This window comes from Tachypleus tridentatus, chromosome 13, assembly GCF_004210375.1.
Source record: "Tachypleus tridentatus isolate NWPU-2018 chromosome 13, ASM421037v1, whole genome shotgun sequence".
NCBI lineage: Eukaryota > Metazoa > Arthropoda > Merostomata > Xiphosura > Limulidae > Tachypleus > Tachypleus tridentatus.
The window spans coordinates 62,436,132-62,454,221 of record NC_134837.1 but is presented as its reverse complement, the minus strand read 5'-3'; the positions used below and the strand labels follow the sequence as shown (position 1 = coordinate 62,454,221).

General features: G+C 35.2%; 1 protein-coding gene across 2 annotated transcripts in view; it reads left to right on the top strand.

Annotated features, from left to right (window-relative positions):
- The first annotated feature begins 887 nt into the window (after positions 1 to 887).
- Positions 888 to 18,090, top strand: part of LOC143238894 (uncharacterized) — a 36,135-nt gene continuing 18,932 nt past the window's right edge. Inside the window, exons 1-3 of one of the 2 annotated variants that reach the window (XM_076479522.1) lie at positions 888 to 1,165; positions 12,013 to 12,341; positions 17,847 to 17,940. In XM_076479522.1, coding sequence (XP_076335637.1) covers positions 12,184 to 12,341; positions 17,847 to 17,940 — 252 coding nt within the window. In that variant the 5' untranslated portion in view covers positions 888 to 1,165; positions 12,013 to 12,183. Of the gene's footprint in view, positions 1,166 to 12,012; positions 12,342 to 16,962; positions 17,399 to 17,846; positions 17,941 to 18,090 lie in introns of those variants that run through there. The other variant, XM_076479523.1, reaches the window with a different exon arrangement.

Sequence of the window (18,090 nt, the reverse complement as noted above, 5' to 3'; positions counted from 1 at the left end):
TTATGAAAAACACAACATTAAACGACTGCAGGTGTTTTAGTAAAGAACTGGATTCATATTGGTGCTCGGTCTTTTATTTGTAACCACGATTTTTGATAGATTTTGAAGATCGTATGTAAACCTATAATACAAACTACTAAACAATCATTGTATGAAGATAATCAGATGAGACTTAAGGTTTTGTAACACAATTAGATATCACCAATGCTAACAGTAAATCTTATCTTCTGATGATATCCAAAAGCACATAGTCTCTGAAGCTAGTCATAAAAGATTTTAATTTACGGTAAAGACTAATCGAAGTTATTCAGTACTACGTTTAAATAACACGTTGCACTGTGTGCGTAGTTAGTGAAGCATTTCTTACAAATGTTACTTTGACGAGAAATAAAACTTTTTCGTGATTATTCGTCAAGCAGAAAAAAGATGTGCACATTGACATATACTCTTTGGAAGATTTACAACGACAGTTAACTAAGTATAGAAATGAAACGATAACTTAATAGAATGTGAAACAAGATACAGTCCATGTTACAGGAGAAGAAATCGAAACTAGCGATCTCTCTCACTGATATTAGACAGACATGAGCATAGCAGAGAGAGAAAGAGTGTAGAAAGTTTGGTGTTATCTTCATTAACTGAAGGAAGTAAGCCACATAAAAATGTTGGCGGAACTTTGATCGGAAAAACGTGGAGAAATACGCGCTAATGGGCTGTCGTCTAGCAACTAGCAACCACTACCAATCACACGCTAGTTGTTATTGGTTGAACGATTCAGAAAAATTAAACCAATGGACAAAAAAACCTACTTGCAAATCAAATGTATGGTGTTAACTGAAGAATCGTAAGGCCATATAAGAATTGGTATAAAACCTTGTTTTCGGCTCAAACGTTAGTTCTCCGGCAAGGAGAACCAGTGGCTAACAAAGACGCCGAAATCGACTGACAAATATCAGTCATAAAACTCTGTAAATATAACACTGTTACCATTTTTAGTCCAACAGTGTAATAACAATACGATATGTAACGTATATGGATAATAAGATGATGTTAAAAAACAACAACCCACTTATGGATTTACTGCATTTTGTGGAAGAAGTAATCGCTGTGCTGAGAGATATTTTAAAAGTATTGGAAAGTGCATAAATGGCCGAACGAACGTCAGGTAACAGTTTAATTGATAATTTGTTCATTGTAGTAGCAGATTTGATGAGTATTATTGAAGGGCTGATTAACGTTCAGAACAAAGAATTTAAGGCATAGCTTTTCTCAGATAATTTCGATACTGCGAATGTAAATGAATATTTGGTATTGAAGCATTAATTGTTGTCAGCATCTCACTCTCCGAGTAAATTCGTTATTCTAACCATCAGCTTTTTCGATTTTGGTGACTTGTGTTCTCCACTCGCGACTGTATAGCCTAGATTTAAATAAATTCATTTGTATCTGGTGTTAAAGTTGGACTCCAAACGACTAGCCTACCTCCTGTGGTATTAACACATGGCACTCGCTCTCGTATTCTCGACTGGACATTGAATACACCAACTATATCAACACTATCACACCCTTTATTTAGCATAGGGCCTTTCGAGATTAAGAACATTTTTTGTTCAGAAACTGAAAACAACAAACAAATGTTTTCAAGTTCAGACGAAGATTGGTTGTTCACTTCTTTAACTCTTAGAAATGACTCATGAATTCTAATTTCAGTTTGTTTATCATAATAATCAGCCGTGCTTACTGTTAAATATAACTTGTCTCAACTGATCATTTTTGGATGTGTCCAGGTTGATATCAATTATTATTGTGGCCCGGCATGGCCAAGCGTGTTAAAGCGTGCGACTCGTAACCTGAGGGTCGCGGGTTCGCATCCCGGTCGCGCCAAACATGCTCGTCTTTTCAGCCGTGGGGGCGTTATAATGTGACCGTCAATCCCACTATTCGTTGGTAAAAGAGTAGCCCAAGAGTTGGCGGTGGGTGGTGATGACTAGCTACCTTCCTCTAGTCTTACACTGCTAAATTAGGGACGGCTAGCACAGATAGCTCTCGAGTAGCTTTGTGCGAAATTCCAAAACAAAGAAGTTTTGTGCAAAATTTAAAAACAAACAAACAAAAATTATTATTGAATATAACGGTGCACCTTTTCATACAATCCATTGTGCTTTCTCAACGCGATTTGTTTATATTTCAATATATATATTACTGTAGGGCTGAAACAAACTTTCGATATCCTTACTATTCCTCCGATGCTGGATTATATTTATTTCCCGCAGCCAACTCAACGTATATCTACACGACCTTTAAAAACCAAATATGAAATATCACGTGTCAAATTTACATTTCATTTTAATTTCCAGGACTTCGTCTAACGTTCCATACACTATATATGATATGCTAACAGTTCACATCTTACTATACTTCTACTATAGCGCTTCCAATCTGAAAATCCACTTACCCATGATGACTCGCGATGGTTCACTTTCTTCTTGTTTACGAAAAGTCGTAAACGCTCACAGTGACGTTTATTTATAGTCGGTGATAAACACAACAGGCTTTTTGTAGCTTTATCCTAGCTTTAGATATCTTTTCAAGTGACAAGCACTGAAATGTTTTACTTTGTTGGGTCAATTTATAAAATATGGAAATTGACCTGAGAGTTATAGGCCCGGCATAGCGAGGCCTAATTCGACGTTCAATAAGGCATTCGACTCGTAATCCGAGGGGCGCGGGTTCGAATCCCTGTCACACCAAACATGCTCGTCCTTTCAGCCATGGGGGCGTTACAAGTGATGGTGAATCCCAGTATTCGTTGGTAAAAGAGTAGCCCAAGATTTGGCAATGGGTGGTGATGACTAACTGCCTTCCCTCTAGTCTTACACTGCTAAATTAGGGTCGGCTAGCACAGATAGCCCTCGAGTAGCTTTACGCGAAATTAAAATAAAACAAACAAACAAAGAAATTTACAGTTTAAATAAAAATACTGAGCTTAACTACGATGTTAAGTTTACCTCATAATATGAACAATGTATCGTAAAACGCAAGGGGAAAAATGCCCTCTCAAACACACTATTTATTGATCACATACAAGAAAACTAAAAATGGTTCCATTCACTTCGTTCATATAAATTGCAAATGTGGGTTTTCTCGGGGTACACCCGTTCCCCCCATAGCAAATCCTCTTGTGTTTTTTCTTTCTTTGGCCAATATTTAACCTCTCGCAGACCACCAACGGACCTTTGTCACCAGCCTGCAGCATAATCTGGTGTACTTAAAATTCTGTTGATGGTTTATAGAACAACTTTAACTCATTTGGAATGAACAGATGGATAGAGGGCTAAACGATGTTATACGTGTACCGTGTAACTTATTCAGAAGGCCAAAACCCGTAAATCTGTATTATCTATGGCTTCCAGTCTCACGAGCTTATATTTAAATATGCTTGTATAACCACACGCAACCGTGTTTCAATACCACAACGGTCTGTATTAGTTTATATAAGAAAGAGTTCACTGTTATCATTCGGGCTAAACCAATGTACGCAAACTTTTAAACGATCTAATTGACCTCATAGAAACATTACAAGGCTGTAATCTGAACAAGTAAAATCAAAGAATATTCTAACATAATTTCTATGGTGTGAACAGATTACATGCATAGTCGACAATGTAAAGTAAACACTTGGTCGTTAGATTTGATTATCAGCTACTGTTTTCCCCGTGTTCTGAGAGAGCATGCTTCTATAATTATTATCATGTGAACTCTAGACGAAGAAGCTACTTTCAGAATGTGAATATACTGGTTTGAGAGTTTCTTAACATATAACTAGGAAAGTTATTTAAGATTCACAAATATAAACACAAAGTTCCAAGAATATATTGTCGATTTGGATTTTTTTTTCCCTTCCGTAAAGTTGTGCGCCAGCAAGAGGAGTGTGTGTGTATGTTTTTCTTATAGCAAAGCTACATGGGGCTATCTGCTGAGCCCACTGAGGGGAATCGAACCCCTGATTTTCATGTTATAAATCCATAGACTTATCGCTGTACTAGCGAGGGGTCAGTAAAAGGAGTGACGTGTTCATACTTCCAATCCTTGCAGTGTCCTGCTGGGTAAGTTCTAGATCTCATTCCTCATTATACCGAGAATAGACGGTTCCCAGAATGCACTGCGACAGATTTCATTGCACTACAGCTTCTATTTCAAGGACACCTAACGCTAGGTGACGCAAACATAACGTTTAATTTGTCTTGAAAATGATTGTGACTGTTAGTGATATATATATATACTGATGCATTTATGTAGGAAACCATGCTGTGATGTTAATTAAACGTGTTCGTGTCGAAGTTACTCATGGACATGCTTGGTCAAGGCCGTGTGGAAGTTTGTTAGCGTACGTATGAAGTAGTGACCCATAAACATGGTTAATCAAAGTCGGGTGGTAGTTTGTTACCGAGCTTATTCTTGTGGCGACCCATGGACGCGAGCGATCATAGCTGTATATTAATCTATCGTATCTAAAGGCTCTTGTAGTGTCTTCTATTTCTTAACGTCGGCTGCATGGCAACATATTGTAACAGCCCTGAGTTTGCGCCCTACACCATGAAGAGAGAAGTTTGTTTGTTTTGAATTTCGCGCAAAGTTGTACGAGAGCTATCTGCGCTAGCCGTACCTAATTTGGTAGTGTAAGACTAGTCATCATCACCTACCGCAAACTCTTTGGCTACTCTTTTACCAACGAATAGTTGGATTGAGCGTGACATTGTAACGCCCATACAGCTGAAGGGTCGAGTGTGTTTTGGTGTGAAATGACAAGAACTCGAACCCGCGACCCTCAAATTGCGAGGGGAGCGCCCTAACCACCTGGCCATGCCGGACCGAAAAGCGGTCTAAGTTTTACTATACACTCTTTGGTTAAGCCAGGGGTGGCTTAGTAGTAATCCTACTGGACGGTGATTTGAGGGTTCACGGTTTCCTTTTCATTATCGTATAATTAAGCTCCGTACTTTTAACCATGAGTGCACTGTATGGGTGATAGTCAAACCTTACTATTCAATCGGTATGGCGCAACCTAGTTGCTAACTTTTGTTACCGTAAATCTTGGAATTAAATATCGTGCAAATGGAAATCCTGCTGTTTAAAAAGTAGACGTCGTTGGACTGCACACTATACATTGTTTAATAATATATCCACTAATCTTTTTACCATCTGACCACTCTTCTTAATTTATTTATTGAGATTATCCTAACTCTCAAAAATTCCTACTGTTTTTTACACTCTATAGATGTTTCAAACTGACGGACAAATTCTATTAATTCCTATTTCATTAGTTTAAGGAGTTTGTTGAAAACTGTCTGAAAAAATAATTTGCTAAAGATCCCTCTTTCACTTTGGAACTAATAACTTGTTAGAAACCTTCACCCACCAGCTTTCAGTCTTTGAATGTAACTTTCTAAGTCTTACTGTGTATGTAACGTGTTGAAATGCTGCTGAGAAGAGGCAACCAAACCAAAAGGTTGAAGTGAACATTGACCACAAACAGTGAAAGCTAGAAATGTATAATTCTTTGTTTGTTTTTGAATTTCGCACAAAGCTACTCGAGGGCTATCTGTGCTAGCCGTCCCTAATTTAGCAGTGTAAGACTAGAGGGAAGGCAGCTAGTCATCACCACCCACCGCCAACTCTTGGGCTACTCTTTTACCAACGAATAGTGGGATTGACCGTCACATTATAACGCCCCCCACGGCTGAAAGGGCGAGCATGTTTGGCGCGACGGGGATGCGAACCCGCGACCCTCAGATTACGATTCGCACGCCTCAACACGCTTGGCCATGCCGGGCCTGAGATGTGTAATAAGTACAGATTAATGTGAGTTCGAATTATTTGGCAACAATCAGTGAGAGCTTGAGTTAAATGGTGGAGAAAACTGTATTATGGTCAATATATAGTATTGACAGTAAAGGATGGTGGGAGATCAGTACAAGTTTGGGGCTGAATCTCAGGCAACAGTGTAATGAGCTACACAAACTCAATGACACCCTTACTGCTAATGAGAATATACATATTCTAACCTATTAGACTATTCTCTCAGAAGCACAAATACTGATAAGAGGTTCACTTTTCAACAAGAAAATCTCAAACACATAGCAAAAGTGATGAATTATGTCTTTATGATAAAGAGGCTATGAAACATTTACAAACTTGGCTTTTCCTGTACAAAGTCCAAATATGAACCTTCTTGAGACTATATGGGCTTAAATAAAGACCAAGATATCAAAAGGTGGTCAAATCACTTAGTTGAATTAGCTGTATAAACACAATGTATAATGTTAGGGATATTGCACTTTTCTTTTGTATTTTCTATTTTACCATTAATAAATTCACCATTTAGTTGTCATAACTCGTTGCATCTGACTCTTGGACGTGTGTCACTTACATGCTTCGTTAATGATTTCAATAAACACCACATCATATGTAAAATCAAAGTTTTTGCAGCATACTACCATTCTTAAATTATTCTAAATAGACATATTCAAAGGAGAGAACTTACAACTTATATTAACTTGTACAAGTCTCTGAGACAACTTCTAGAAATGAGAATAATCTCACCCCAGGCGACCAACTCAAAAAGAGGGCCAATCAGTTAGAAGCTACAAAGTACTACAGATAGTAAAAAGTAGCCCAAGAGTTGGCGGTGGGTGGTGATGACTAGCTGCCTTCCCTCTAGTATTACAATGCAAAATTAGGGACGTCTAGTGCAGATAGCCCATCGTGTAGCTTTGTGGGTGGGTGTTTTTCTTATAGCAAAGCCACAAAGGGCTATCTGCTCAGCCCACCGAGGGGAATCGAACCCCTGATTTTAGCGTTGTAAATCCGGAGACATGCCGCTGGTAGCTTTGTGTTTAATTAAACAAACAAAACTTCACCCAGCGGTTAGTGGTATCAAAATCAAGGTGAACAAATTAAAGGATAAAAAGTTGTTAGTTATTATTATTTATTCTAGTTGTAGTTTGATAAATACATTTGTTTTTTGTTTATGTTGTATTCATACTAGTTATATATTTGTGTTTATGTTGCATTCATTCCAGTTGTATTTTGATGTATATTTGTGTTTATGTTGTATTCATTCTAGTTACATTTTGATGTATATCTAAGTTATCATAAAGAAGTTTGCATTTTAATTCAGTATTCTCTGTCTTTATTCGAACTGGCTGTTGTTTGTTTAGAATTAAGCACAAAGTTACACAATAGGCTATCTGTGCTCTGCTCGCCACGGGCATCGAAACCCGGTTTTTAGCGGTATGAATCCGCAGACATATCGCTCTGCCACTGGGAGGGGCAAACTTATAAGGAAGAATTATATTGGAAAAGGTTGAGAAGCACTGATCTGTAGGTATATAAAATAGTTTACACAATTTTTCTCTTTTTTAGCAATAGTCACAATAGATGGCACCACACTACTGTTTATTTTAATGATTTATCTAACTTGGGATTGATATTTAAATATAGGCCAGTAGATACTTGGGTATTTCCAACTTCAACAATACCTTATGTGACATCTAGACCAAGCGATCAGACCATAGATCTCTAATGTTAATGGTCAATCAACCATAATTTAGAGTTACTAACTAGAAGGAGGGCAACCAGTAAGCAGCGTATTATGCGACTATCTAAATTAAATACTGTTCTTATTTTCATAGATATAGCATCCCTACAATTAGAAGTATGGTGTATATTCAGAAGCATGTCATTGTGGTACATATCTTGGACCTTTCCATCTTCAGCTTGGCGCGCTAACCGGTGAGACACGCCGGGCAGAAAGCATTAGGTGGTATTAATTGCATTTTACACAAATTATAAAATACTAGGGGAAAATTTGTATAATTTTCAGTTTCAGACTTACAATACAAAACGATAGAACATTAGCTCTATATAGTTCAAATAATTTTCTCGCATTGGTTCAATTTGCAAAAATATTAGTGTGCGTTTTTCTTATAGCAAAGCCACATAAGGTTATCTGCTGAATTCACGGAGGGGAATCGAACGCCTGATTTTAGCCTTGTAAATTCGTAGACTTACCGCTGTACCAGCGGAAAGACTGTAAGTATGGAATATATAATTCTGACAAGTTTCTCCACACGTGAGGATCTAGATTTTGGAAATGTAATAGCCAGTAACGCCAACAACATCAACATCGTAATCTGACACAAAACTTGTATTTATTTTCTGTTTTTCCCTGAGAACTTTACACAACTCCGAGACCCAAAGAATTTGGCAAAAATATCATTTAACGATTCCCAATCATCCTTCTACTTATTTGTTTTAATATTTTATCTACTTATTCTCTTTAATTCCTTCTTCCATTTATCTGTTTTTGATACCTCCCGTTTTATTAACCCTATTTTAAAGTTTCGTCTGCTTGTTCCTTTCTCATTTTTCTTCTACCACAAGAAATCAACAGCTTATGTCATCGGTTTGAAAATGTCATTTTATTTCATATATCATCAAATGTCAGTTTTATTTACCTTTGAGAAAGTATATATTCATAGCTTGGATTGTTTACTACAAGTGTTTGAAATAGATATTATTAGATACAAAATTCAGAGCTTGAAGCCAGTATGACCGTACAGAACTTGTTCCATTAATAAGTGTCTTATTTCAAAAAAAAAAAAAATCTCAACTCAAACAGATGAATCTCTTCAAGTGATAGGCACCGTATTATGGACGTCATAGCCGATTACATATAACGAGGTACTACAAGCCTGACAGAGAGTTATAATAGACATTCAGACTGTGTTTAAGCACAGTGTATAACCAAGTGCAGTGGACGTTACTAATTCCCTCCTTCAGTGACTGCTGTATAAACTTGTATAACTTCATCGTTTCCATAAACAAACCACACAATTTCCGCGGATTTTTATTTATTGTTTAATCTAGAACGTTACAGACGATAACAGTCATACTGTACATTACTGGAACTGGAAAAAACAATAACAACTGAATAAACACTCCCCCTAGTGGCATAGTGATATGTCTGAGACTTACAGTACTAGAAACCGGGTTTCGATACCTCTGGGAAGGGGCAGAGCACATATAGCCTTTTGTGCTGAGCTTCAAACAAACAAACAGAAACCACGTTTCTCAAAATGCCATTAAGCGTGATGAATTAATGTACCTTTACGTACCCCACCAAAAAAAACATGTACGAAAAACTTCTTGTTTTAAACTCTCAATTATAAACCCAAACCCTGACTTAAGAGAACAGCATATAATCTAACTAAAATAACTCAAGTTGGTTTCTTGCTAAGGCATGGCCGAGCGCGTAAGGCGTGCGACTCGTAATCCGAGGGTCGCGGGTTCGCGCTCGCGTCGCGCTAAACATGCTCGCCCTCCCAGCCGTGGGGGCGTATAATGTGACGGTCAATCCCACTATTCGTTGGTACAAGAGTAGCCCAAGAGTTGGTGGTGGGTGGTGATGACTAGCTGCCTTCCCTCTAGTCTTACACTGCTAAATTAGGGTCGGCTAGCACAGATAGCCCTCGAGTAGCTTTGTGCGAAATTCCAAAAAAAAACAAACAAACAAAGTGTATTCCAAGTCTGGGAGTGGGTGATGTTTACCAGCCACTTAACCCCTTGTCTGTCATTCCAAAAATATGGACGGCTGGTGCAGGTAGCCTTTGTTCGAAATTCAGCAAAGAAAGAAAGAAGAAATTTAAACTTGTTACCTAAAAACCACCTGCACATGCGCTCAGCTTCTTATTTCCGTTAGCTAAAAACACTGCAATTACTGTTATTGTTCAGGGTGTGATCGATTCTACATTTAAGGTTTTCCATCAGAACTAACTGTTGGTGATTTACACCAACAGATGACATCAATTCATGAATATGTTATATTGCTATTAGTCAATGATCCAGTGTAAAGGCGGAGCCTATGTAAGGTACACCCCTTTCACATTGATGAGCTTTCACGTGACATACATGTATCTAATTTTTCCAATGTGAAGTCCTAGATTGTTACCAGTGTTTCTCAACAACTGGTCAGCTTAATGTTCAGAAATGCATACAAGCCAATCGTAATACCTTTTCTCCATGTCTGTTATAAACCAGATGAGCATCCAGCAGGGTGCAAACCTCCACATTACAGCGTTAATCATAATCAGCTCTCAAAATATATGGAAATGTGTCCACACGTGTCCTTTTCTTAACAGCCCTGCACGGCCAGGTGGTTAAGGCATTCGACTCGTTATCCGAGGACCGCGGGTTCGAATCCCTGTTGCACCAAACATGCTCGCCGTTTCAGCAGTGTGGGCGTTATACAGTTACAATTAATCCCACTATTCATTTGTAAAAGAGTAGCCCAAGAGTTGGCGGTGGGTGGTGATGACTAGCTGCCTTCCCTCTAGTTTTACACTGCAAAACTGGGGACGGATAGCGCAGATAGCCTTCGAGTAGTTTTGCGCGAAATTCAAAACAAACCAAACTTTTTTTCAACAAACACGGATACATTTTGGTAAGGCAATAATGAATAATATTCTTCATATGTTCACCAGGTTTATTCAAAATACGATCATTTTTGATTGAGTTAGAGAGCAAAGTCATGTGAAAAATCGGTCTCCATTTAAATATATATATAAATATGCTATGATCTCGAGCCTCCAAAATGTCAAAAATTAATCATTTCTAAGTTGAGTCATAGTTCAAACGTTTGAATCCACTTGAAGTTTTCGTAAAATCGTGCTGACAAACACACACACACACATAACAGGATAAAAATGTAATCCTTGTACACTTTCGGTAACAGAAATAACCATAATTATATACGATGCCTAAAAAAAAGAAAAGCCTTCCAAATGTTCCTTGTTCCATTTAACTCCTTTATCAACTTCAGACGTGAGTTGATTAAATAAACATATGCCATGAAACTGTTTCTGAACATTATTATGAAAGACAAATAAAACAACGTTTCGTCCCTAATTTAGCAGTGTAAGACTAGAGGGAAGGCAGCTAGTCAACACTTGGCCTACTCTTTTATCAACGAATAGTGGGATTGACCGTCCCATTATAACGCTCCCACGGCTGAAAGAGCGAGCATGTACGTTTTTGCTACCGGTAAAACAAAGACCAAGTCGATATTTTTACAAACCTTACTTTTCTTAAAAATCTCGGATTTACAATGCTAAAATCAGGGGTTCGATTCCCTTCGGTGGGCTCAGCAGATAGCCCATTGTGGCTTTGCTATAAGAAAACACATGTTAAAAATCTATTATGATAAATGCATTTCAATGTTTTATAAACTACTTATTATTTTATCTATAAGTTGACTTTCTTAATAGTAAAATGATTGAAAGATCAAACACTTGATTAAAACTTGAGAATCTACGTAAAATAAATCTATTTGATATTTTGAAAAGTTATGTAATTGATATAACTACCTTCATAAACTAACACTAAAACCTAAGATAGACACAAAACAGCGTTAAGTTGATATTGTTCAATTATCATGAACCACAAATTAGCATTGTTTCCATAAAACAACGAATTATTAATCGAATTGTCATTCCTTCAGTATTTGTAAAAAAATTGTATTTTATAGCGTTTACTACCTTTTTTTTTAAATACACATTTGTATACTTAGTTTTAGATTTATTAAGAGCTCGGAATAGGTTTTATTTATTTTGTGTATATTTACATAACGTTTATCGCGAAATCGTCTGATCTAGACTTTAATCATCATTACGTTTACTTATTCATTTTTTACCACTGCTAGAAATAATAATAATACTTTATTAACAACCCTTAAAAACTAAAAACAAAAGAAAACAAAAAATATATATTTACAAGGCTTCAATTGATTTTTATTTCATTTGTGATGAGTAACATATTTACATTTCAGCCTGATATATTTCAGTGAATTAGTTTTTGTTATTTATTTCAAATTCAATTACCGTACAATCAGCCTGTCTATTTGTGCATTTAGTCATGGTTTATAATTTTTATTTTTTTACACTAACTTTTCAGCTTTACAAAAACGATGGTATCTGCTTTTGTTGTGTTAGTGCTGCCATCTATAGACACTAACCGGAATTACGTACGTTTTCCTAGTTTCATTGTCTCATACTGCCTTATCATTGGGTAACAGTGAGGGACACGATCGACGTCTGTAAGGGTGACTACTGTACGTGTTGCATTATGGCTGGTGTAAATGATTCCACTTTAATGTTCTTTATGAGAGCCACACCGGCGCAGTGGGATTATGCACTGTCTCTTTACAAAGATGTTTTGAAACTTAAAGCTGCCTTGAGAACGAAGAAAAACGGGCCAGAGGAATTTATCAACTTGGATACATGGTAAGTGAGAAGCGTCGCTCGTGCTAAAGTCAGGCTTCAAGGCCGATCACCTTAGTACTATGACTTACAAGGGCTTTGTGAGTGTTGTGTGGTTAAGATTATAAACTGCGGCTGTATGCCAAAGTGTTTGCAACTTTTGAACCTTTCGCGCGGATATTAATTGAAAAGTCTTATCACGTGGTAATCAATAAGTTGTTTGGACGCGCTAGTGGACACGTGGTTTGCTCAAGGTATTTTTGTGGGCGCTGAAAGCTAACGGGATCATGGGTGTCGTACTTTGGGGTGTTCAACGCAGAGGTGAAGATCACGGCGGAAAGTCGGTAGCCGTAGCAGCTGTAATGTCGAAAATATCGGAGAACAGCAGTAATTTTCAGTATTATTATCTCCAGTATATAAAGAAACGTAGTCCTTTTTTAAAATAAGTAAATATTGTATGTTACCATTCCTTTTATCCATACGATACAATAGGTTAACCCTAATAGTAGTAGTACTAATAAGTTTATTGATAACTTTTGTTGTACGTAAAACCAAAATAGATTAGAAAGAGGAATATACCAGCTGAAGTGAAAACAGTTTATTTAAGGAAGTGAAACTATTTCCTGGCTACAACTGAATGTGTAGTATAAAGTATAAAACTATACAGATCATGTTTTTCAGGAAATGTAACATGAATATCAGCAAGTTAGTACTATCCAAAGTAAGTTTAGCAATACGCATCGATTTTTTTAAAAGAAAAGCTGGAAATAACATAATGCCAGATATATACATTATATAATCAAACCAACTATCCTCAAAAGTATTTCTCTGCAAGAAAAAACCGAATGCAAGGCTTTAAGTTAAGTTTTAATTATCTTGTTGAAAGTTTAGAACTGTTGTGGTATGAAATTTTAGGTGACAGAATTACCCACGGGAAAATAGTATATATATAATTTTCTGCTCATTTACTTTTTTTCATGGCAAAATATATTTTGAATTTGTTTATTGTTTCTTAAAAGCATTAAATCATGTACATTCAGGATATTAATGTGAAGGCTTGAGATACTTGGATCACAGAATTAAAATTTAGCTTTTATATAAAACGACTAATGTAAAAATTAAAAAGGTGAATTTTTATAATATAAAATGCCACTGAAGTATAGAGGCTATATTGATAGAATGACAGAAGAAGCAAATATTTCAAATGAGAACGTATACACTGTTTATTTTTGTTGGCATTTTAAGGAAAGCAGATAAAGCCATGAAACATGCATAAGAAATATTACAGTAAAATATTTTTTTGTGAGCTCATTAAACATTTAGGTTAATGTTCTTTGTTATGACAGTAGCTTCATGTATACTCTAACATCTGTATACATATATATACACAACAATGATCTACAAAAAGTAATAAAGTTGAGAATAGTTATACTTTGGCAACTTTTCCTTCACCAATGAAATCTAGCTGTCTTGAAAATGCAAGCTTAACTTATTAAACCTAAGCATATTTAACTCACTACTGTGCATTAGTAAATACTGCTTCATTCTAATGCTTAAAATATACAGTTTTGTTGTTCTATATTCTGAAAACAGTAAGGTCAGAGGATACGAGTTTAAGATTTGTAAAATACAAGCCAGGCTCCAATTAAAACAGTTTTGTTTTTGTAATAGGGTGATTGACTTAGGGAATGAGTTGCTTTCAATAGTAGTGTAGGCTGCAGTTTTTATAAGAACAGAATGGAATATTCCTTGAAAAATAAAGTTTCTGTTTAAATATTTACTTTTCTTAAGGATGGGTATTGCAAGAGCAACCATGAAGGACCAAATGGTTCCTTGTTGTTCTGTTTTGCTGTTTCATCTTTACCATCTTTTGGCTTTAATATAGACTGAATGTAACTTGAGAAGCCTTACAAATCATAGTAAATGCATATTTACATTATGAAGAGTTGGAAGTAGCTGTGAAACAGGTGTACTGTACATGCCCTGTAAGACTACTATTTAGTGATTCATGTCCATGCAAACTTACCTACCTTAGCTTATTATATACCATAAAGTGACAACGTTCTAACAAGCAGAGCTTAAACATTGTGCAGCTGTAGTTCTGAACCAACTGGAAGTTGTAGTCTGTTAAGCATACATATAAACATACTTATGAATACTTTTGTATTTGGAAGAGAAATCCTTAGTTGAAAGAGGGGGAATTTAGTATTTTGTGATGTAATTTGAAATTTTTGAGTTAAATGTACATATACATTCAACTGGGTAGGGGTTACATATACATTCAACTGGGTAGGAGTTACATAATACATTCAACTGGGTAGAGGTAAGGTTAGAAAAAAAACTGGAGGGCTATAATATTATACTTGTGTATTTTAAAAATATATTGTATAAGACATTAAATGCTGGAATAGCTTAATAAAAGTGTTATGTATAAAATACAGCTTTCAGTAGAAACAAACAAGTAGATATGTGAAACTCTTTCCATAGAACACTGTTATTTTACAATTAGATGTTATATATTACATGTCTGTAGTCTGTTTACTGTAAATTAGGTGCATCAAACTGAAGTTATCTTTTTATGAAAAAAATGTTGAACAACTTTCAAGTTACTTGAAGTCATAAAACTGTAGTTGTGTTTGAAAGCAACATGTGCTGTGGATAAATAGTTACCTGTATATGAAGAAAATGTATGTGAAGCTAAAGGTTGAAAGAAATAACCCAATGTATGCATTAGTTTCCATTCTACTTGCAGATTTTCCAAGTTTAATTCATTTTCAGTCAATTTGCTTTATGTATTATTATTTTCTTTATGAATATTAGCACCTTATTCTGCCACCTTGTTTATTTTAATAATATTGTGTAACCTGCTTATGGTTGTAAACACTGTGTTTACTATTTTAGGTGAAATTGCTTGATATCATTTTGGGTGATGCTGGTCATCTAGTGTTCTCACTGTTATAAATTTTTATGTTTGTGAAATTAAACAGAAATAACTAAGATATTCACTCAGCACATATTAAATAAAATATTATGGGTGTTTTGCTCTTAACTTATTTGTTAGTCTTTTAAGAATTACTTTGAAGGATTTATGAAACTACAACTCAACTAGTATATAGGTATTAATCTTAAAACCCCCATTTTAATCATATGTTACTTTTTTCTTTTTAGGGCAAGAGATAACCAACATATGTGTAACTAATGTGTTTCCTAGTACTGTAACGTGCTGGTTTTTAATTCTGTTGTTCTTTTGATGTCATTAATTTTACTTACATACCTACATGTATATACAATTCTTTGTTAATGTTCATATTTCTAACATTTAAGGACAACAAAGGACCTATTAGTCCACCTATAAGTACAATCAACTTAACTGACCTCTATACTGTACATATGCACAGAAAAACTCAAAGCCAACCCTTGTCATTCAAATATTTATGAACTCTTCCCCTAAACACACTATCAGTCCTTTAGCACCTACCCACCATTTAAGGACTTACTAAAGGTAGTAATATACCCAATCCTTAATCTCTTTCAAAACTCTAGGAGAAACTTTATCTGGACCAGGAGCCTTATTGTTAAACTTTATCTGGATCAGGAGCCTTATTGTTAAACTTTATCTGGATCAGGAGCCTTATTGTTAAACCTTATCTGAACCAAGAGCCTTATCGTTAAACTTTATCTGGACCAGGAGCCTTATCGTTATTCCAACTTGACCCCCTTTTTTTTTTTTTTAACAAGCTCAGGATTAATGGAGCTGTTAGAATAGAACATCTTATCTGAGTATACATGTTATCAGAGATTTCTTTTGGAGCAAACAAATATAGTGTACAAAGATAGTTTTTTTATATCAAGAGCTCTCTGGTGTTTGTATACGAGCTGTTGTATGTCAGATGGAATGTGCTTTAGTTTACTTTTTCATGTGCATGGATACTGTTGTACCACTTGTAGTATGTGGATGTTCGTAAAACTGATGACAAAAGAACAAAACAAAATTGAGATATCCTAATGAATATTAGTACAGAAATGGAAATGATTTTCTTAATTACCATTTAAATAAGATAATTACAACATTATACAATTTAAAAATATGAAAGTATTCATATAAGGAACAGGCATTTTTTTTTGCTCACGTTTACGTGCGTGTCGCTTGAAATTAAGAAAACAGTTGTACATATGGAAGTTATTAGTAACATAATTAATTTAGTCATTCTTGTTTATGTATGATTCATGCATTTATATATATAAATAAACAGATACAAGCCTACCTGCCTAATAATATCAGTAAATGGTATCTAAGTAGAAGTTTTGGTTTTTTAATTGAATTTCAAGCTCTCATATCTATTCATTAGCTTACTTAGCATTTGGTGTCTGACTGACTATTAATGTTAGAACAGTTTTAAAGGTAAGATAAATATTTAGTTGTTTTAATATTTTCAAAACAAGTCTAGCACAAAAGAGATTATAAAGTAAAGACACCACTATACTGTACATCTAAAACGTGTTGTATTGAAATACTGATACGTACTGTACGTCAGTAAGAGTGTTATTGATTATACTGATTCACTGTGTGTGCTTTCCTCTTCTTATCAGTTATTGGCAGCATTCAGTTGTGAAAGCATTTCTACATCTGCATAGAACTATTTGTTATTAATGCTACATGAAGCACTAAAAATGGGACTGATTAGTTCTGATCAATAGTAGAAGGAAAAAATCGTAATCATTATAAGTAATTATAGTCTTTGTAAGGACGTTAATATCCAAGAAAGTTTTGAAATGCAGATCAGGTGGAAAAAAACAAAACAGGAAACAGTTCTAGTAACTAGCTGTGATCGTTGAAAAAAAACTTCTTGTATGTGCTTTCCTGCAGACACCATACTGTGTTGAACCAATTCTGCAAGTAGATGGAACTTATCAGCATACTTTAATTAAAGACATGCTTGTGGCATATTGATTTTTCATGTTAATTGCCACAAGAGACCTCATGCATGGTAAAAGGCTGCTTTTAGGCAAAGAGGTTTTTTATATGTATATAGATTTGATATGCTTCAAAGGTACCTTCCCTCTGAGAGTATTGATCTTGGGTAAGAGAGCTTTTCTTTATTAGATATGCATGAGTTGTTTACTTGTATGTAATAGGCGAGTTTTTTTAAAAATTCTTTTTGGGTTTTAATATTTATTTTCTTACATTGTCTGTACTGTGAACAAATTTATTTGGCAAGGAAAAGCTTCAGACTTAACTGTATATTTGGTTTCTATGACCAAGAAGATGTATGGTAATCTAATTTAAATATTTAGTGCACTTTGGATTTAGATCAATAGGTGGTTGAAAGTATATTACAATGTACTTTATGATTTTAATTTTTTAGTTTATTTATATTCCTAAATTGTAATCCATTTGTAACTTTATCAAATTAAAGTCTCTTTTCTTACAATTAGTATCGGAACATTTGTGAAATATGTATTGTATCTTATATTGCTGTTGAATATATTAATTAATTAAGATGGTGTGTGTCATGTTTATTCTTCTAGGTATCAAGAACAGCTTCCTAAGGTCATACATACAAGAAAGGACCCTCACATCACCCATGAAGAGTTGATACAAATAACCAAATGGAAACAGATTGTGAGCCATTGTTATAGCTTTTAATATATCTTACTTCATCACCATTTGTAACGATTTATTTTTAAGGAATAACAATATTATGCTCTGATTAGGGTTTGAAACCAATATCCTTCGGCTTGTACTAGTGTTCTGAGACTGATATTCTTCAGA